General features: G+C 34.0%; 1 protein-coding gene across 2 annotated transcripts in view; it reads left to right on the top strand.

The window, feature by feature from the left end:
- The first annotated feature begins 10201 nt into the window (after nucleotides 1–10201).
- The window catches only part of LOC126693159 (uncharacterized), a 35058-nt gene continuing 22083 nt past the window's right edge, over nucleotides 10202–23176 (top strand). Inside the window, exons 1-3 of one of the 2 annotated variants that reach the window (XM_050389043.1) lie at nucleotides 10202–10380; nucleotides 13128–13208; nucleotides 14261–14379. In XM_050389043.1, coding sequence (XP_050245000.1) covers nucleotides 14301–14379 — 79 coding nt within the window. In that variant the 5' untranslated portion in view covers nucleotides 10202–10380; nucleotides 13128–13208; nucleotides 14261–14300. Of the gene's footprint in view, nucleotides 10381–13127; nucleotides 13209–14254; nucleotides 14380–23176 lie in introns of both variants that reach the window. The other variant, XM_050389044.1, reaches the window with a different exon arrangement.

Raw genomic sequence — 23176 nt, 5'->3', positions numbered from 1 at the left:
TACAAAATTCTTCACTTCATCAACAATGAAGATCAAGAAGCACTTGGTTACAAAACCCTAAGGCACAAAAATACAGTAGCTTCTGTCAGAGAGAATAAGGCATCGATCACCTTTTGCATATGTTCTCCTTGTATTCTCTTACGTAACAACCTCTAAAATAAGCCTTATATAGGTATAGGGTTGTGAGAAAAGAAACCCTACACATACATGTCAGCATTGGTCGAAAATCAAATTTGAAAATCTGAATTCCCATAACCTCGATCGATCGAGAGATGTCGAAGAGGTGTCGAGCTTTAAACTTCGACAAATACAGCTATTAAGGAGACAGGAGATTTCTCAATCGATCCACCTAACTATCGAAAGGTGTCGAGATTGCGATAAGAAGTAATTGAAGAGCTTGACAGATAAGCCAGGTGTTGAGAGGCGTTGAGCAGCTATCGAGCTTTAAAATTCAGCACTTTCTCACTTGATTCTTGGACAAACTTGCATGACTTTAACACTTGAACTTGAAACAAGGTTTCTTAAAGTATTAAACATATCCTAAATCTACCAAAATACAAGTAAAATGCGTTTTGTCAAAGATCAGTCAATTACATAAAATAGTGATATATGTTTCTAACAAGTGAATCACATATGTCCTAACAGATCCTCCTCCATAGGCATTGGGCAAACCGATGCAATTTCTACAATCTCATTCAAAACAAAATTATTCTTTAGCATTGAGCAAATAAATAAACAATTGATGCATATAACAAACAAAATGAACATATATATTTCTACCAGTGTTAATCTTAAAACCATCAATATCATTTACATTATCCATGCACTCCCGAAACTTTTTGGTCTTTTCTTCTTTGCATCCTTCACCCAATTCTTGGTACAAATAAGGGTTTCAACTATGTTAGAAGATAGTGAACTACGGAACGAATCCAAAACACACCCCCTGTACTAAAAGCAGACTCGGATGCAACTGTAGAGACAAGAATAGCCAACACATCAAAGGCAATTTGGGAAATAACTCGATATCTAGAAGAATTCATTTTCCACCACATCAAAATGTCAAAATCTTCCACATCAAGGTCCTTAGTAGATTCCAACAAATACCTTTCCAACTCAAATTTGCATTCCACACTGTCCTCATCCGTTAAGTGTTGCTTAAACCTATTATTATAGCTTCTAATGTGATTAGACAATGAAGCATTACCAATACTTGGCCTGGAGTCTCTAGACAATGAAGCATTACTACTGTAAGGTTGAATTTTATCAACCATCTTATTGGTTTTATTCCGAGCCAAATTTACTTGTATTTTAGCAATTAGTAACCCTGTATTTAGGTGTGAATCATATAAGGGTAGTGAGTGAGAGAGTATGAAGAAATGCTCAAGATTGTGCAAAGATGCAGAGACTCGCGGCTAACTTGCGACTGACAAGCCGCCAAGGCTGGCACACATGTGAAGCATGCAGGGGAGCTGAAGAGTCATACCAGCTGTTGCACTACAGAATAAAAGTCCCAAGCTGGCCAGGCCGTTAGCTCGCGACTTGAACTAGCGACTCAGTCCAATCGCGAGGCCAAGTCGCCAGACCACCCTGTTTGGGAAAAACTAACTCTTCGCATTCCTTTCTCACTTCACTATATATAGACCATTATACCCACGAAATATAGAGAGCTTCCAGAGAGAATTTTGAGAGAGAAATTCTAGAGAAAAACGAGATTGACTCATTCACAATTTTCACATAGAAACTCTTCAAATTCCTTTACTCTCTTCCTCTCCATTGTTATATCTTTGAGATGTACATTACCAAAACATTTTCTCACTATACCCATATTTGTGAGAAGACCATTTGGTGCTTTGGGAAGCAGTTAAATAGGGACCAATTTCATATTGGTTGATGCTATGGTCAAGTAGCGGAATTTGGTAAGCTAAAAAAGAAATAGGTTCAGCGTAACCTCGTTGGAGTAGGAGCTTGGAGGGCTTAGATACACTGGGTAGATTAGGTTTGGAGGGTCTTCTACTATTCATGTATCTCAATTACATTCTTTAGTGGATTATTTACCGCTTGGAGGGCGGCGGAGAGGTTTTACGCCGAGAGCTTCGGTTTCCTCTTCGATAACACATAATTGTGTTATCCTTGTATTTGCATCTCTCTTCCCTCGATCTTTGTCATTTAATTTCTGTTGTGGATGTGTTTTTATTTGATTTAGATTGTTTATCAATTTTGTATTAAGCTTATGTTCATATTCCACATATTAATTGTTTGATATTAAGTTTGAATTGGTAATTTGTTAATTGGGGGTCTAAATGTTCATAGTGTTTTATACACTAATTGAACTTTCAACTACCACTACCACTAGAACTCGAAACTCCATTTTGACCCACTCTCTCCATATATAATCTCTTCAATGCATCCCGAATCTTAGAGCTCATCACATCCCCCTTGTCCCTTTCATACCATTCCCTGAACCAAAACTTGACATACTTCAATCTATATCTTGGGTCAAAAAAACAGCAACAAAAAATATTAAATTGATATTATCTATACTTCCCCAATACTTATCATTTTTTTTTTCATATTTATCGTCACACTCCTCAAAAGTGAATCCTCATCAACATTACACAATTGTTGCAATTGATCTTCAATGCTAATTAGCTTATGGAAGTATGTATTAAAAATGACAAACAATGACCCAAAAAATCTAAATGTTGTCTTATAAATATGCCAAGAAATTTCACAAAGGTCTTAATATTTTCTCAATCAAGATAGTTAGGAGGACCAATGAGGTTTTCCCCTTTTCCATCTACTTCACAAAAATAAAATTTGTAATGCTCAGCCTCCTCTTCCAACCTATTAAATGCTCTCATGAATTTCAAAGCACAATACAACATGAGATAAGTCGAATTCCACCTTGTTGGCACATTAAGGGACAACAAACATTTGACTTTAATTTTCTCATTTTCAACACATTCTTAAAACTTCTCAAACCTTGCAAGAGAAACTCTCACATATCATACCGCATTCTGAACCTTGACAATTAATTTATGAATAGACTTCAACCCACTTTACACTATTAAATTCAAGATATACGCACAACAACGCATATGCATGAACTTACCATCCAATATACTACTATCTCTTTCTTTTATTTTCTTTTTCACATAATTAATTGTCACATCATTAGAATTAGCATTGTTTGCTGTAATTGTAAACAACCGGTTTATATCCCATTTCAACAAACATGACTCAATCGCTCTACCTATGGTGTCCCCTTTGTGATTAGCTATAGGGTAAAAGTTCAAGATTTTCTTTTAGTAAATCCAATTCCCATCAATGAAATGTGCGGTGACTACCATGTAGTTCAATTTTTGTATGAACGTCCAAATATCCATTATCACACAAACCCGTTACCCAACAAAAACCTTTCTCAAAATATCCACCTCACTAGAATAAATCTCCATAGAAGCCCTTGCAATGGTAGTGCGATGGGGAATAGGAAACCTAGGCTAAACTATTTTCATAAATTCTTGAAAGTCTTGACGCTTCACAAATTTAAAAGGTAATTCATCGATAATGATCATCCTTGCCAACGCCAACCTTATCATCTCTTCACTATAGTTTGCAACCATTAACACATTTGAACCACTTTCCCCTTTCCTCTTAGCTTGGAAAGACAAAGTTTTTTGCTTATCATCATAGGAAAAAGGCCACTTCTTACACACCTTCATGTGTTGTAACATGCCCGAAGTACCATTTTTCTTACCATGACAATTATATTGATTTTTACAATTCTTGCATTCAGACCTTGGCTTCTTGAGATCAGGACCAGCCAACTTAATGAAGTACTGCTATACTATAGATGGATCCTTACTACCTTGTTTAGGGGACAGTGGGAGAAGTGATGCACCAAGTCCAATTGGTGCTACAGGTTTAAGTGGGTTAGGGTTAGCACTACTAGGAGGAGGTGGGTTAGGGTCCCCAAGGGCACCAAATCTAGGTAGAGCATCAACATCCATCTAATAAAAAAATTTCCAACCAACCAAAAAACAAAGTTTCCATAACAATGTCAAATTATAATTTTTCTAGCAAATACAATATCAAATAGCTCACTCTCAATCAATGAATGTCACAACCAGATTCAATAATAGCAATAACTAATTAGTTTAGTTACAACAAGGCAACAATAACAGATTAACAATCATTAGTCATTACTTAACAATTCATGTCACTAAAAAGTCATTATAAATTCAGTCAATAAGTTTCTTCTCAAGAGCAAATTTATTTTTTCATAATCAGCCAACTAATGTATCATCCCAAATTCAATAATTAAATAAAACAATTAAAAAAATCAAAAGCAGAGTAAAACTGAATATTAAAATCCCTATAAAATTTTCTTAATATTAACAAGGAATTCATTATCTTATTCTCAATATAAATATAAAATAAAAACTAATTATATATATATATATATATATATAAACTTAAAGTAGTTGTTACTAAATACTACAAATTTAAAATCAAAATGTTGAATATAGTGAGTGATTAGTGATTACCTCTTGGTGAAGGATTGAAAGCGAGAACTTTCTCAATCTCTATATCCCTCAAAAATTGAAATGCTAAAGAAAAAAAAAAGGTTAGTACTTAGTACTTAGTAGACTATAACACATCGAGTCACTGATTAGCTAGCTCATACAATGCAACTATGAAAGTAAGTTACTTAAAGAATTAAGTGGGACTAAAGTAACAATGTAACACTCCAAAGTCCAAACAAGTGCTGAACAAATGATAAAAAAGATGATAAATATTACTAACTTTATAGTTTATACTATTACTATTACCACCAAGTCCAAACAACTTAAACAAGTGCTGAAAAATGATAAAAAAAAAACATAATAAGTTTTACTCAATGATCATCAATTTCGTAGTAATAGTATAAACTATAAGCTTAATTTGGACTTTTTGCTGAGAGGTGAGAAAGGAGAGGGGCTTAATGGCTTACTAGTGGTTTGCCGCGATGACTGGTGAGTGCCGGTTGCAAAGGCCAGCTGAGCCGAGCTGAGCGGCGAGAGCTTAGAGGCGAGGCATCAAGCGAGAGGCGAGAGCAAGAGAGAGAGAGTTAAGGGTTATGAGAGAGAATAGAATGAATTTATACTAGGGTAGAAATCTGAAAACCTAGCATAAAACGGCACCGTTTTGTTGTTGTTTTTTTTTTTTTTTAATAACACCCAATATGACGATGTTTTATTAAAAAAAATTAAAATGAATACCCGGTAAAACAACGTCATATCAAAACATCTCAAAACTATATACAAGTATCAGTTTGGTTCAACTGTCTCGGTTTCAGATTTTCTGCTCCTGTGACTGCACCGCACCGGCATCGAAACTCCCTTTGCTCTTCGATTGTTGAGATTGGCTCCGTCGGTCGGTTGCAGTGGCGGTGTGGGAAGATCGGCGTCGATCAATTGGATCGGTGACGGTGACTTTCTGCACACCTCTAATTAGCAGTTGTCCCTTATGTAACTATTGAAATCTAATCACAAGTAGACACTCAAACATGTTATGAAACTATCTCATTTTCTAGAAATTGAGTCATAAGTATTTTCCATAAAACTATCTCATTTTGCTATGTTTGGAAATTACTTTAAATGATTTGAAAAACAATCATTTAACTTCCCTTATTTAGCTTGCTGTAAGACAGAGTTGTTTTCCCAAAAAAATTAATGGAAAATAATCACTAAAAATAAGTCATACTTTTTCTGTTGACCAAAGATAGTTTTCCTTTGATTTTTTTTTTTAATAAAATTTTTTATATCACCAAACACTGGAAAATACGAAAAACTATCTTTATAGAAGGTTTTTCATTAGACAAAAATATTTTCTAGAAAATGAGTAATTTTCTAAAAAGTATTTTCCGTAAAATTATCTCATTTTCCTATGTTTGGTAATTACTTTAAATGAGTTGAAAAACAATATTTTAACTTCTCTTATTTAGCATGTTGTAAGATAGAGTTGTTTTTCAAAAAAAATTAATGGAAAACAATCACTAAAAATAAGTTATACTTTTTTTTTCTTTGTTGACCAAAGATAATTTCCTTTGACTCATTTTATTTTATACTACCAAATACTGAAAAATATGAAAAACTATCTTTACAAAAGGTTTTCTATCGAAACAAACATAGCATAAGCAAATTGATTAAAGTATTGTTATATACATATTTATTATCTAGTCTTTTATGATAGTATTCAATAGACTCCAACGTTTTATTTTTTTGAGGGGGTAATAGACTCCAATGGTGGTTCTTCATGATTGCATTGTTGATTCCATTTTGGAAAATGATCATTGGTAGTTATATTTTTTGTTTTGTTTTGTATTTTGTTTTAAATATTATGTAGTTCAAATCAAACTTAGATTATTGGTATGTATTTTTTATCATCTTTTTTGCATTATTATTTTGTGCTCCATGATCACGAAAAAAAAAATATTATCAATAAGAAGCCATTAATAGTAATGACAAATAATTATGACACTAATAAAAATAATAAACAATACAAAAACTATAACAATAACAATAACTAGGCGCGTGTTAGGTCCTTTACAAGTTGTTTTAATAAATTGCTTTACTCTCATGGAAAGAGAGAAGGCAATAAGTTTGCCCATAATCTAGCTAGACATGCTATTTACAGTTCAGATTATGTAGTGTGGATGAAATTTGTTTCTCTGCCTTCTTTTATTGTCTTTTCAAGTTGATTTAGTCAGTATTTCTTAATGCAAAGCTTCATAGGATGGTTTAAAAAAAAAAAAAAAAACTAAGCGTGCTTGCATGGGTTTTTTTTTTTTTTTTTTTTTTTTAGTGTCATAATTTTCTATTCATCATAATTTAAGGTTTAAGTGTTTATATTCAATTGTGGGTTCCAGTTAGCTCAATTGGTAAAATCTTTGATGATTGAATAAGAAATTTGAGATTTAACCCCTGCCTACACAAAAAACTGATTGATATCTTGGTCCAATGATAAATAGCATAATCATTAGAAGCGGACGTCATAGGTTAAAAATCTATAAAAAAAAATGTGAGTTCAATAATTTTATGCATTTGAGAACTAATGATACAATTCAATTTAACACCACTTTGAGTGATTTTACTTATTTTTACAGGAATTGAAAGAAGTTCAACAAGTGAGCAAAGGAGGAGTTAAAGACTAAGAAAATAAAATGACTTTGGTTTCGATTTGATTTCATATTGAGCTCTTGGTTACATTGTGGAAGATAATATAGATGTAATTGTGAATAAAATACTCATAGCGGTTAATGCGGAGAGTGATCCTAAAATGTTTGGTGAAGTTATGGTTTTAATATATGATTTTTTTTTTTTTTTGGAAAAATGTTGTGGATGATGAAATTGACTTGATATTATCTAAAAATACCCTTAGGTTAAAATCAATGTGTTGTAAATGGGTGTTTAGATGGAAGGATAACACCAATGGGTCTAAATACTGAAATCTTTAAAGTAACGTAAGTGGCACATATGGCTATGGTCACATATAATGATATAAATAAATGTCATTTTTAGCTAACATAAATTTGAATTATAAATACAATGGAGAAGTTAAAAGAATTTTATTAGTTATATTGATTAATTATTCATAAAAAGTTGAAGTCCTTAACATTTTTACCCAAAACAAGGGAAAAAATCAACTCTATTTTTACTTTATTTTTCTTAGATTGTCTATTGAATGAGTTGAAATGGATCATGTCATGTATTGCTTAGGGTTAAAGGGATTTGAAACGATGATTAAATAAGATGGGTTTGTGTTAAACTATGTATTCAAATACCCTTATCTCAACACGATATAAACATGAAAACTATGTACGCTATAGATTGAAATTATCTCAAAAATATTATATATATATATATAAACACGAACATGGCATACTAACACGAATTGTCACTCCTAAATCTAGCTACTCTATCCCAATTCTATACAAAAGCAGACTCATAGGAATTGTTAATGGTAATTGGATGTTTTCAATAAAGTGACCACATGGGAACCATTGGACAATGACCAATTATGACTCAAACAAACTCAGCCTCATCACACTTAGCATTTGGATTGCGTCTAACAGCCCTACGTTTTGTGTTTTAGCCTTTTTTTTTGGACCAGCGCTTGGTGCACTATTCATGGAACATGAATAGTATATCAAGACATATGAACAGTGTTTTTTAGTGTGAACAGTAACCGAAAAATATTTTTTAATTGTTTTCAATTTTCAGCAAAATAAATAGTATTCAAACGTACTCTTAAAAAAAGAAAAATAGATATAAAGGGAAAGAAAAGAAAAACAAATTTGAAGGATAATAGAATAAAGCAAGGAATTAATCATAAAGAAAAATAGATCTGAAAGAAAAAAGAAAAAATAAAACCACATAGACGAGTAGGAAAAAAAAAGGAATATAAAAGAAAAAAGAAAACAAATAACAAAATTCTTTACTTGTCAAATAAGCATGGAAAGCTATTTTTTTTTCCTCTCTTTTTAATTAGAGATCTACAAAGAGTCGAACTCTATTTTTTTGGATTTTGAAGAGATGACTTTGATGAAAATTATTGGTAGAGATACCCGAGTATTGAAGTTGAGAGAGGATTGGTTATGGGATGCTTAGTGCAGTTTCAGAGATGTAACCACTATTAATCACCATTAAACAACCACATAAAGAGATAAATAGCCTTAAATGTTTCATATTACAAGAAAATTAAAGTGTTATTATTATTTTTTTAAAAGGGGAAATTACACATTTATATCCCTAAATTATACTTTATTTTACACTTTGCATTGTAAACTATCGAAATGCACAGTTGACCCCCTAAAGTTATAAATTTGTAACATACATTAACCCACCTTCGTCTTTTTTGGGTTAAGTCTAATGAAATTTAACATTAAAAAACTAATATACCCATTCCTCCACAACCGATGTATTGATATTTTAAAATTTAATGTTACATTTTGTTATACTTAATTGAGAAAGTGACAAGGCTGAGTAAATTGTTATATGAGTTTTAGTTTAAGGGGTTGATTGTGCATTCTTGTAGTTTAAGGGGCAATTGTAAAATATGGTATGGTTTGGGGTGGAAAAATAAAATTTTCCATAATTTTTAAAATAGAGATAAAACTTAGATATAATACTTTTTTTTTAGGGAATATGTATAATACCTTAAGTGCTATACTTAGTTTCACCAATTCAATTCAACCAATAAGACACAAATAACATTGTACATAAATTTTACTAAGTAGATAGTGAGGATGGGTTTGAGTGTGTGTTTGACATGAATTAATTTGCCAACTTATTTTACTATTTAGCTTATTTTTGCTACTATTTATGGGTTCCATTGCACTTTTTGGTACTAATCATGGGTCCCACTATACTATTTCAGTTAATTTTTACCTTTATTTATAGTAGTTTCAGCAAAAAAGTTCCAAAACGGACACTTTAATCACTACAAATATTGAACACCACAGTTAATGATGATACATTGTCTTTCTTCTAAAAAAAAAAACAAAAAAATCTACAAATATTAAACACCAATACCATTTCTACTTTAGCTCTAAAAAAAAAAAAATACCATTACTACCGGACATCATTTGAAACTAAAAAAAAATTGAATTATTTATTTTATTGTAATGAACGAAGTATTTAAAAAAAAAAAGTATTTCAAAAAAAAATTAATTATAAAAAAGGTTTTTTTTTTTTTTTTTTTTTTTTTCCAAAATAACTATAAAAGCCAAATTATTTTATTAGTTAACCAAGATTTTGAAACTATTTTAGTATCTAACAAATCGAGTGCAGAGAACTCGATTTTGCTCTATGAAATTGCACTTGGAATCGAGTGTCCAAGTGCAATTTCATAGAGCAAAATCGAGTTCTCTACACTCGATTTGTTAGATACCAAAATAGTTTCAAAACTTTGACACTCGATTCCAAGTGTAATTTCATAGAGCAAAATCGAGTTTTCTGCACTCGATTTGTTAGATACCAAAATAGTTTCAAAATCTTGGCTAACTAATAAAATAGTTCGAGAGATTTGATTATTTTGGGAAAAAAATCATAAAAGAAGCCCAAACAGTGCCAAGCCCTACTTGTGTCTCTGCTTACATCATGTGCCACGTTTGCACCTCTTATTTCTCAAAATTCATTTTCCTGAACACTATCGATTCAATATATATTTTTTCCACTTTCAAAAACAAAAACCAAAACCAAAAGAAAAGTAATTGGGTTTTCTTCTCTTCTCTAGGGTTTTTGGTTCGAACAGGTCTGTGTATTCAAATTCAATCTCAAAGTTGGAGGAGCTCAAAGCTTAGCTTTTCAATTCATCTCTCTCGCACCTCTTTCATTGGTATAACTCTCTCTAAATTTCTTTAATTATTTATTCGCTTTTTCAAAGCCCTAAGCTAAAGCCTCTGTTTTTATTTATAGTGGGAAATTTAAATTTACGAAAAAGATATGAATTTGAACTACTCGTTTCAGGCAGAGTTGGTTGCGTTATTTTTCTTTTTCTAAAGTTATTTCCTTTTAGTTTAGATAATTAAGAATTTACGATTATAGTTCAATTTTTAAATTTTTTTTCCTCATTTTTTTTTGAAATTTTATAAAAAAATTTGTTTTTATGCTGCTGTGGTTCATTGAAAAAAACTGTATTTCATTATTAATTATTAATCATAATAATCACTATGTTTTAGTCGTTTTTTATTTTATTTTTTATCATATATATATATATTATTGTTATTATTATTATTATTAGTGTTGGATTCGGTGGTCTCATTATTTGATTTGTCAAAAACAGTTCTCATTAAATAGCTAAAACCAGAAGAAGAGAATTTAAAGTACAGGTTAAAAGAATAGTGATCATGGGGAAATGGGTATCTTTTAAAATTTAACTACAAGTATAATTACATTGCAATAATTTGACAAAGTAGAAACCCTCTTTCTGAGTACATGCAAAAGGGCTTGTAATTTATATTTAACTCTCAATGTCAGGTTTCTATGAGAATTGATACCATTATTATAACCAAATAATAATAATAATAATAATCTATATTATTATTATTATTTTATTATAATGGGTGTTGGATTTGGTGGTGTTATTATTTGATTTGTCAAAGAAGTCCGCATTAAATGGCTAAAACCAAAAAACTGAATTTAAATTACAGGTTAAAATTGACTTGTCAAAAATAAAATAAAATTACAGGTTAAAATTAGGAAATTGAGAGAGAAAAAAGAAAAGAAAAGAGATAATGGGGAAGTGGTTATCTTTTAAAATCTAACCATCTATAGCTACAAGTATGATGACGGTTGCAATAATTAGAAAATAGAGACTCTCTTTCTGAGTACATACAAAAAGGCTTGTAATTTATATTTAAGTTTCAAATGTTGGGTTTCTATGGGAAATGTAGTGAAGTTTTTTGATTTGAGTTGAAATACAAAGTTACTGGCATTCTGTCTTTTTTGATGTGAAAAAGAACGTGCATTGCGCTTGGTTTGTCATAGTTTGCGTGTCGATAATGTTTACACGTGTAAGATGATGGACATGTGAGAACGTTGTTTTTCTGTCTCAATGCCTCTGCCTTCATTCTCTCCTCAAGCTAGTACTTCATAACATGTCTTGATTTGTATTAGAACAATTGCCAATCACGTATATTGAAAGCACCCACCTTTTTCTCGTGTCTTGCATCAAGATAACTACTTCTTTCTATGTTTCTCCTCAATTAGTTTGAATACAAGTTTTTATATGCTCGCATTACTTTGAGTTCTCTTGTTTGACATTTGCAACTGTTTCAAACCCCTACTTTTGGTGTCTGCATTCCTCGAGAGTTGAGACATTCCTTCCCCCACCTCCGTCTCCCATTAATTTTTAGAGTTAGATGCAATCTAGAATTAATTATGGTTATGGAGTCTTACTTATCAAAAAAAAAAAAAAATTATGTTTATGGAGTCTTGTTGCTCAAGTTTAATAATGCTAAAATATGGGGTGAAGGGGGGTGGCTAGGTAATGAAGCTGGTGTGTAGCACTCATGGTTGTAGTCTCTGGAAGGTATTTGGGTAGGGTGGGACTGTTTTACCAATAATGTATACTTCAAGGTGGGGGCTGGAGATAGGGTTCGCTTTTGGCATTATAGTTGGTTTGGGGAGCAGTTTTTGGAAGAGCAGTACCACGCCTTGTATTCAATAGCAGCTGATTTAGATGCTTTTGTTGCTTTTGTTTTTTCTCATTTGATATATGTGGTTGAGGTGTGGGTGAGTGACATTAGACTGTCCAGTTCAATTAATCTTTCAATGATTGGGAATTAGAGTCTATTGAGTCCTTGCTAGGACCTCTGTATTCTTATATGCCAAGAATTTTACAGGCCTTGGTAGATTGAGATGGTGTGGTGTTTGCTTGGAAATGGGTTGTTTCTTGTTTGATGTTAGGTATTATTATAGGACGTTGTGTGCCCCTAGGGTTGCCAGTTTTGTGTGGAGAGGCATTTGGTGCGTCAATGCCCTGAAAAGGGTTGCTTTCTTTGTGTAGACGACAACATGGTGGATGATCTTGACTAATGATAATCAAAGAAAAAGAGGAATCATTTTAGTAGATTGGTGCTGTTTGTGTAGGCAAAGGGGAGAGACAATGGATCACTTGCTACTACATTACAATTATGCTCATGCAATGTGGGGCTGTGTTTGGGTTCTTTGGGTGATGCCAAAAACAGTGATGTACCTACTGGTTGGTTGGTGAAACTGGTTTGGTAAATGGTCTTTTGCTGTGTGGAATGGCACCCTTGTGTCTAATGTGGACTTTGTGGAGGGATTGAAATTGTTGCATTTTTTAAGATGTGAAAGTATCGGAGATTCATTAGAGTGTAATGGGTCTTAGTGTTAGTAGCACTGTTCCAGAGTTCTTTCGTTTGCATGTAATTCTTGATGTATTTTTTAGGCTACCTTGTGTTCTTTTATACTTGAGGTAGACACACACACACACACACACACATGTATAAGCATACACAAGAAATTTCTGTTATATTAATGGACTATTTGTAATTGCAATTTGGAATTAATTGCCTACCTCTGGGATTTCTCATAATTTGTTTTTATGCTTTTGTCAAGGTGTGGGACATCTCTGTCAGGCAGCTCAGGCTATTCAGAGGGAAGAAAAAGCTAAGACGGGTTAAGGAATGTTTTTTAGAAGTATGTTTGGGCTATCATATTGAAAGCACTTGTCTAACGCTTTGCTTTTTTTCCCTTCTTAGTGTGTGTTTGGATTAGTCCTTTAGTTTATTAACTTCTGTAAAGCTTTATGGAACCTTACTTTTTTCTAGGAACCGCTGTACTTTTACCAAATTTCAGCAAATGAACAAATAAGCTTTCAATAAAAAGCTTATCCAATTGCACACTTAGTTTAAGAACATAGAATTCTGATGCAAAACACTAGTAGGAAATTAGGAAATAAAGAGTGACAACATGAACAACAGTACAAACCCTAGGCTTCACCACCTAGAATCTACCTGCAAACCATAGGCATCAGTCACCACCTAAGGGCATTTGGCGTCACCACCAACCAAAGAGAACAAAGGAGGAGACATATTCTTAACTCATCATAAAATTCTATTTATCTTTCACCATTACAAAAGTACCAATTAAATGGGTTTTAGGGATTATACTAACATGGAAAATGCCTAATCAAATCCCTTAAAACCCTCAACATTAAAAACTAAATTCAAAAATAATTTCAAATTTAGAAACAAAATCTTAAATGGATTTGGTGCTCCCTGCATCAAATTCTTTTGTTGTATGATGGAGACGGTTATCCTGAACTTGATCTGGATTATAATATAAACTTGGTGTACACTATATGGCAAGATCTGGATTCTACATAACAACTTTGTATTTTCAGTCAATTATGATTTTCATTCTTCAATTTTAGTTCGTAAGATGGTACCTTATGCATGTACAATAAACTTTTTTTTTTTTTTTTTTAATTCATATAAAAAAGGAAGTATGTGTGCTTTCAATTTGACATGGTAGGTTCTGAAACATATGTAACTCATTCTGGGTTAAACAATTAGTTTTCTAGTATTGTAAAGATTTGTACCTGTATCCATTTGGAAAGATGAGGAAATCCCTGTGGCATTTTCATAAGTTAAAATTTAACCTTTTTTTGTTTCTGCCTTTATTTTTTGCTAAAGCCTTGATTACTCTGTCATTTCAGAATACTAATATTTTCTTCTTGTAAGATATAGGGCTTCCTGCGTGGCATGTAAAATCTCGTTAAATAGCAGGATGAGCAACGACGAATTTAATGGACAGATATTAGCTGAGAAATTATCGAAACTCAACAATTCGCAACAAAGCATTGAGTGTATCCTGCAATGAAATTCTGATGTTTGTATCTGATTCATGCTCATAACAACTTTAATGGTTGATGGCTTTTTGTTTGTTGTATGCTGTTTGGTTATAGATTCTCCATATATATGGAATTCTAATGTAATTCCAAATTTTATTTGAGGAAGCGTGACCTTTTTTTGTGTGGCAGAGTTAGCAATACCACACTTTTGAAACTGTTTTCATGCATGATTATGAAATAATAAATATCTTGTTTTACTCACTGGAATTGCTTGTCTCCTTGCTATTAGATGCACCTGATACATTTCCCTTCTTTGTTGGGGTTTAGGGTTTAGATGAGTATTGTGTTTTGGTTGTTACCTCTGACCTGGATCTATGTTTCAGCTAATTTCTGTTTTCTTTTTCTTCTAAAGCATGCTGCATTTAAATTTGTTGTGATTTCCTATTTAATATCTTGAGTATGGTTTGTTTTTGGTCTATTGGAGGCCCATAGAGTCTATGGGCTTCACTATGAGAAGTAACCCTTTCATCTCTCTTAAATCCCCATTCCCCAAAGTAGGCGGATCCCATGTCTTTTAAAACCCATGTTTCATGGGCATTGTTTTTGTTGAGAATATTGTAATATTATTTTAACATGCAATAATTCCTCATGTCAAGCCACTTCTTTTATTTTTATGGGAAGCATGAATTTGTCTCACAAGATGCTTGAAAATGCTCCAAGACTACTCTATGTTTATAGCTCATGGAGATATTTCTTGAACCCTTTAGCTAACATTATGAATGGTTTTTTTACTTAACATTAGAAAAAATAAAGTTATGATCAATTAGTTATATTATTCCTGCTAGTGCTGATCATCTAATGGAGTTTCTAACTCTCAGTCCCTTCATCATTGTCATAACTTACATAAGCTTATAGTATATTTTGTACTATTAGGCTTACATTTTTGATAAATTGCTGCACCCTGTCGTAGCGCATGAATATAATGTTTACAACCCACTGGGCTTTGTTTGTTTGATTGGAAATGAAGGTGTTACAACCTGAGGAAGCACTAGACACATCTATGCTATACCCTAAAAGGACTAGTCAAGTTACAATTGGGCCTTGAATCGCTTATAGAGCCTAGTTCGCCCAGTAAACATCTAATGTGGGACTCAACATATGCCTGCCCAACACATTTATCCAATTCAATCCACATAATCTGGGGTATCTCAATTTTCCCCACTTAAATTCTTGATGACTTTGTCAGGTCCTATGTTGTGTTGTAGATTCTCGTGCTACTAGGAATTACTAGGTTGGGTCTGATACCATTTGTTACGATCCAAGGAAGTGCAAGCCACGTGTGACCTATACTTTGTTGTAAGATACAAGGAAATAAGTTTTATGTTTTTATTGAGCCTTTTAAAATATATATAAATTAACACAATTTCTTTTGTTTCTATAAGATCTTTTAAAATATGCTGATTTTTAATACTACTCTTTTCTGCCATTTCTTGGCCTTTGTTGTGGGATAAAAGAACTATAGCAAAAGTGGAGGAAGCAGTGGGAATTTCTTTGTTTCCTGCAAATTCAAAGACGTGTCTTATGGTTTTGAATGAGTGTTCATTGGGGTGTATGGGCTGAATAATGATAGTATTAGGACATTGCTCTGGGAGGAGTTATCGGGGATGATCGGCTGGTGGGAATTGCCGTGGTGGGAGGCGATTTTAATGTGGTACAATATCTTGAATAAAGGTTGGGAGTGGAGAACATGACCATACTAAGCTAGAATTTTCGGGCTTCATTTATGCTAATGGCTTGTTGGATGATCAAATGGAGGGAGTTATTTTCACATGGTCTAACAATCTATCATGATCCAAGATAGATTTTTGTTCACTCCGTCTATGGAGGAGCATCACTCCTAGATTGTGCAAAGATGCCTCTTGAGGTTGTTATCAATCACTTTTCCATTCTTTGGAGTGTGGGTTTATGTGAAGGAGATTAAGCCCATTTAGGTTTGGAAATGTGGTTAAAAGCTAATGGGTTCATTGAAAGGGTGAGCTCGTGGTGGGATTCTTATTAGTTCCTCCGTTCGCCTAGCTTTTTATGTTCACCAAAAGCTAAAAGCATTCAAGGGGTGACGTAGGACAAGGGGGAACAACAAAATCTGATTTAGAACACCAGGGGCTGATCTGATATAGCTTGGGTTTTGAAGAATTAGGGTTAGGTTTTGGTGGGGAATAGGCTAGAAAATAATAGGGATTATAGGGTTTCCAAAGGGGACAAGGATTAGTAGGGTTTGGGAATGAAAACAAAGGTGAAAATGAAGATTTGGGTTGCTGTGAACAGTGATATGAATAGTAACCGTGAATAGTAAAATTAAAGAAAATAGATAAATTCTACGCATCACACCTAGATTTCCTAAGCATCACACCTAGGGTTCCTTGGCATCACACCTCGGAGAAGGTTGCATCACACAAACCATAAAGAAAGCTTCATAGCTATTAAATTTTGAAAACATTCACCGTCTCAATAGAAAGCATTGCAACTCTTTAAATTGAAGTCTAATACCTATTCCTATTTGAACTAGGATTTCTTAATAGTTAAAACTCTAATAAGACATGGATTTGGACTCCTTAGGTTTTTACTACTAAGCCCAACTAAATAACCAAACTTAAATAAAACGCAAAAGAATATCTAATGGACTGTTAGCACGGCCCATTCCAGAATATTATGAAATTTCAAAATTGCCCTTGATGCATAAAATAAAATAAAATATAATAAATCTGTCTTCCCATTGCCTCTTGCATCAAGGGGGATTTGAAACAGAGGAATGAAGAGGAGTTTGGCAATGTGACTAGAAGGAAGAACACATTGATGGCTACTATTCATTTTTTTGATGAGATTGGGGAGACTAGAGCTCTTGCAGATGAGGAGAGGGTGCAACGAGAGCAGGTTACTTCAAAACTTGAAATGGCCATGTTGTTGGAGGAAATAAGCTTGAGGCAAAAGTCTTGCTCTTGCATGCTCTGGCTTAAAGGAGTGGACAAGAATGCAAAGTTCTTTCACAATTTGGCAAACTCACATCATTGAAGCAGTACTATAGGTCGGTTATATGTGAATGACAAAAGCATAATAGCTTTCTATTAGCAATTATTCACCAAAGATGGAGTTTGGCGTCCCTTGCTGGATGAATTGCCTTTCTTTGATATTGAGGGAGAGAAGGTCAGTTGGCTGGACATATGCTTCATTGAGGATGAGGTTTTTGATGAGGTAAACAACACGAGTGATGATAAAGCCCTAAGACTAGATGATTTCTCAATGGCCTTCTTCCAGGCTTGATGGAGCATTTTAAAGGACTTTACAAAGATATTTTGCTATTTCCATGAGTATTGTACGTTGGAGAAAGCATCAATGCCACATTTATTACTCTCATTCCAAGAAAACCTAGGGCCTTGGAGATTTAAGGATTCTTGAGATATTAGTCTAATCTTGGGGTCTACATGGTCTTAGCCAAATTATTAGCAAATAGGTTGAAGATGCTGTTGGAGAAAGTGGTGTGTAACTCTCAGAACCCTTTTGTTAAAGGAAGCCAGATCTTGGATTCAGTACTTATTGTTAATGAATGTTTAGATAGTAGATTGAAATCTAGTTTTGGGGGGGGGGGGGGTGTGTAAGCTGAGTTTGGAGAAAGATTATGATTACATGCATTGGAGTTTTCTTATTTATATGTTAAGATGATTGCCTTCCACCAAAAGCAATAGGTTGCAGGTTCGATTTCGGGAATCAACCTCTTCAAAAAAAAGAAAGGGTTATGGCTGCCTACCATGACCTCTCTAGAATATGCAAAAGTGGGAATTTTGTGCATTGGGTATGACATTTTTTTATATGTTAAGATAATGTGGGCTTAATCCTTGGGGGAGGAAGTGGATTTATGCATGCATCTCCATTGTTTGGTTTTGAGTTTTGGTGAATGGTAGTCCAAGTGGTTTCTTTCAAATCTCTAGGGATTGAGATGGGCATTTGTTGTCCCCGTTGTTGTTTATCATCGTGATGGAGGCCTTGAGTAGGTTGTTAGAGAGGGCTGTTGGAGGGGCTTTTCGGGGTTTACAATTGGGCATTATGCAATTACGTTATCTAATCTACTTTTTTTAGATGATATGCTGAATTTTTGTGCGGCCAACTCAGAACAAATGTGGTACTAGATAGGTGTTTTCTTTTTTTTGGTGGTTTCAGGTATTTCTAGTCTTAAGATTAACTTGGGAAAATCCAAGATAGTTTTGGTAGGTTATGTGTTAAATGTAGAAACATTGGTGTGTATTTTGGGCTGTAAGGTATCTAAGCTTCCGATGACTTATTTTGGTCTTCCTTTAGGGCCAGCCTTCAAAGAGAAAATTTTGTGGAATTCAGTGATAGAGAAAGAAAACTGTGGAATTCAGTGATAGAGAAAATGGAATGACAACTGGCTGGTTGGAAGTGCATGTACTTCTCCAAGGGAGACCAAATGACGCTTATAAAGAGCAACTTATCCAACCCTTCAACCTATTATTTATCCTTGTTTCCCATTCCCAAGGGGGTTGCTAATCGTCTAGAGAAGCTACAAAGGGATTTCTTGTGGGGCATACTTAATAATGGTTAGTTGGAGATGTGTGTGAGCCTCTTTGAATTGATGGTTTGGGGATCGAAAACTTAGTCTTGTTCAATCTGGCTCTGTTGGGGATGTAGCTTTGGAGGTTTGCATTTGAGAGAGAGGCTCTTTGGAGGAGGGTGGGGGAGCTTAGATATGGAAGCTTGTGAGGAGGATGGTGCTCAAACGTATCTCATGGTCTGTATGGGGTACTTTGAAGATCATCAGGAAGGGTTGGAAGGGTTTTCACTGGTTTACAAGCTTCAAGGTAGGTGATGGCTCATTGATTAAGTTTTGTCATGACTTGTGGTGTGACGGACCACCACTGCGAAATGGGTTATGCCTTTTCTTTTGTTGTTACATTGTGGGAAGGCTTATCGGCTGCAGTGTTTTGTTTTTAGGATTTTTGGGATCTCTTGGGTTCCCTCTTGTACGGTGAGAGATTTTCTATTTAGTTGGTGGAATTGGCTGGGGAAGCATTCATCCTCCATTTGGAACCTAGTTCCGCTGTGTTTGATGTGGTGTATTTGGAGGGAACGAAATCGGCGGATGTTTGAGGATTTAGATAGATTTGAGTACCAATTGCTTGCTCTCTTCTCTAGTTCCCTTTTTGATTGGGCTAGGGCTTGGGGACTCACAACTAGTGACTCTATTCCTTTATTCCTTAGCTCTCTTCTTCTTTGTATTTTTTGACTTTTTATGTTTTTGCTTTTTCTTCTCTTTTGTAATTCTGTTCTGCTGGTGCTTTTTTGCATCTAGTAGTTTTTTTAATATACTTTTTCTTACCTATCAAAAAAAAAAAAAAATAATGAAATATTAACGTATTCCAAAAAAAAGGAAATCTGAAGTGATATTTAAATGCCAAGTGAAAGGTGTCACAAAGTGTTGGAAAAATTTAATAAAATGATATTTTAGGTGATAATAGCATTAGTTTTTATCATAGACGTCTAAATTCTTTGGAAGTTATGTTTGATTTTTTTTTTTTTTTTTTTCATTTTAATAAAGGGTAGAAAAAATTGTTGACAAGAAATTAAAGGTAAAGAATCAGCGACATAGAATACCTTTTTATTTTTAGAAACAAAATGAGTAGTGCTTAGGATGGATAATAAGGTGTGAAATAAATTATCTGAGTAATTTTATTTTCTGAGAAATTGCACCACCTGACACATCTGACAGAACTGTCAGATGTGTCAGGTGGTGCAATTTTATTTGTCCTTGTATCAAGAAACATAGAGTTAGAGACCTTTGATTTGATGGATTAGATTTTGCTACTATTGGAGAGAATGAAAGATATTTGCTTGAGAGGAGGTTTGAGAAGGAGGAAGATTATTAAGGTGTTGAAGGAGTTACAAAGAGATAAAGCCCCATGGTTGGATGTTTTCACAATGTCTTTCTTTTAACAGTGTTGGCAGGTGGTTGAAGTGGATGTTATGACATTTTTTTGAGGAGTTGCATGAGCACGGTAATTTTGAAAAAAATTCCCCCCATACATCTTTTGTTACCTTAATTCCAAAGAAATGCCACAAATGATAAGAATTTTTAAGCTATTAGTTTGGTTGGGAGTTTATATAAGCTATTGGCAAAGGTGTTGGATAGATCATGGAAGTCAAAGGCGAGGCGCCTTTATTGGGGGGCTTGGCGGCTTGCCTTTAGAACCTAGGCGAGCAAGGCTAGCGCCTTAAACCATAAAAAAGGCACTAAGGCGAACACCTTGTTTTATTTTATTATTATCAGTATTATTTTTAACATTTTAAAAATGAATTATTTATTTAGGAAGCTTGTTGTAAAACCTATTGTTAGATTATTAATTTACAAAAGCTTATTGTAAAACCTATTGTTAGATTATTTAGTCTATAGAAGCTTGTTGTAGTACCTTGTTTCCTCATGCAACATATAAAAAAAAGCACTATAATATTTCAATACATTCTACTCATATGATTTAAGTTTAGTATGTATAATAATTATATTTAAAATTCACCTCCCCACTCTAATTGGGCTAGCGCCTTTTTGTTGCCTCACGCCTTGGTCGATACAAGGCTTTGGCACCTTAAGGTTACACTCTTTCCTTTGACCACCGTGGGATAGATTGAAAGTGATATTTGTTTAGCTAATATTTGAGTCACAAATTGCATTTGTGGGAGTAGGAAAATTTTGGAATTGGTTTTTATTATTAATGAGTGTTTAGGTAGTAGAGTGAAAAGTCATATCCCATGTGTAATTTGAAATTTGGACTTTGAGAAAGCTTATGACCATATGAACTAGGAGACCGTACATTATCCAAAGGAAAGGTTGGATTTGAATGTGTATCTCTATGGCTTACTTCTCAATCTTAGTGAATGGTTCCCCTTCTGGTTTATTTAGTAGCTCAAGAGGACTGAGACAAGGTGATCTGTTGTTCTCATTGCTGTATAAACTGGTAATGGAGGTATTGAGTAGGTTGTTGAGGAGAGAGGCTTCACTAGGGGTTTTACGGTGGGCTCTTGTGCATGAAATGGGTTGTGTGTCTCTCATATCTTATTTGCTGATGATACAATTTTCTTTAGCAATGCAATGTTGAATAAGTTCTTTATATTAGAATGATGCTGACTTGTTTTGAAGCTGTGACAACACTAAAAGTAAATATGAGTAAGAGTGAAATGATTCTAGTCGGAGTGGTTGGTATTGGTAACATGACAGAGCTTGCAATCCTCTGTTGTAAGATTGGGTGTTTTCCTATGACCTATCTTGGTATGCCATTGGGGGCATTTCTGGCAGACAAAATTGAGAGATTACGAAGGAATATTTTGGGTGTTATGGGTGTTGAGTTCAAATATTGCCAAATGTGACCTGGGTGTTATGAACTAGGAAGCACAGACATGGATACAGTTACGGATATGACACAATGACGAGTGATTTTTGAAAAATTATAACATGAAATGGCCGGTACGACATCGGTATGACATGGATACGATATGGATATGACACCCTAAATGAAGTGTCCATGCTTCCTAGGTTATGAATATAGGAACCTTTAACCAAGCTCTATTGGGAAAATGATTGGCACTTTGGGATGGAAGGTACACATTATAGAGGAGGGTAGTAGTTGCAAAGTATGATGAGGAATGGCGGGGATTGAGATCGAAATCTGGTCAAGGGACTCATGGTTGGGGCTTATGGAAAAACATTAGTATGGGGTGGGACAAATTTTTACATTATATGCACTTCGATGTAAGAGACTATTGTTGTATTCTGTTTTGGCATGACATGTGGTGTGGGGATCTTTGAAGGAGGTATTTCCCTATCTTGAATGAGTGAGAGGTTTAAAGGGAGTGAAAACTTTGATGAACGTTCTTTTAATATGCCTTAAGGGGTCTAGCGTTGCATCTTTCCCATGAAGAGTGTTTGGTGCGTTAAGGCCCGAGGGAGGGTCTCCTTTGTATGGGCAGTAAGATGGAGGAATATCTTCCTCACGGGACAATCTCATTAAGAGAGACTATAGTCTACACACTAATAAGTTGGTGTTGTATGTGTTGGTGTAGCGAAGAGATGGTGGATCATCTATTGTTAAACTGCATTGTTGCATTTGATTTGTGGAATTTCACCTTTAGATCTTTTGGGATGAATGGGTGCTACTGAGAAAGGTCATTTGTCTGTTGCTTGGCTAGAAGAATTGGATTGGTAAACACTCCTTGGAAATTTGGAACATGGTTTGAACAATATACCCATTATGTTTAATGTGGATAGTGTGGGAAACAAAATTGTTGTACGTTTGAGGATATAGGAGGTTTCAGTGTTGTTAAAAGCACGCTTAAGCTCGAAGCCCCAAGCTCTCAATGCTTTGCTAGGCCAAAAAAAACTTATTTAATGAAGCGCACTTTAGGCCCACTTTTTTGAAGCTTTTTGAAGAAGCACAAAGCACTCCTAGGTGCGCCTTTTAATTTTATTGCTAAAAAAATATATGAATCATCAAAACTAATTGCTTGATCTTGAAAGAATGGACATGGACCAAAGATTTACTATACAACCACTATCCATAGGGTTTTGTGTTACGTATACTATTTTTTTATTTATGTGTCATAAGATACGAACAAGGTTAATTTACATTTCTTGTGCTTTTATGTTTAAACGTTCTATGACTAGATTATTATGATATTGACCATTGATAATTGTTTTCAATTTACTATTATAAAAATTTTAAGAATTGAAATAACTTAGGTAGAATTGAACTTA

Source organism: Quercus robur, chromosome 7, assembly GCF_932294415.1.
Source record: "Quercus robur chromosome 7, dhQueRobu3.1, whole genome shotgun sequence".
Taxonomy (NCBI): Eukaryota; Viridiplantae; Streptophyta; class Magnoliopsida; order Fagales; family Fagaceae; genus Quercus; species Quercus robur.
This window is presented reverse-complemented; position numbering and strand designations above follow the sequence as displayed.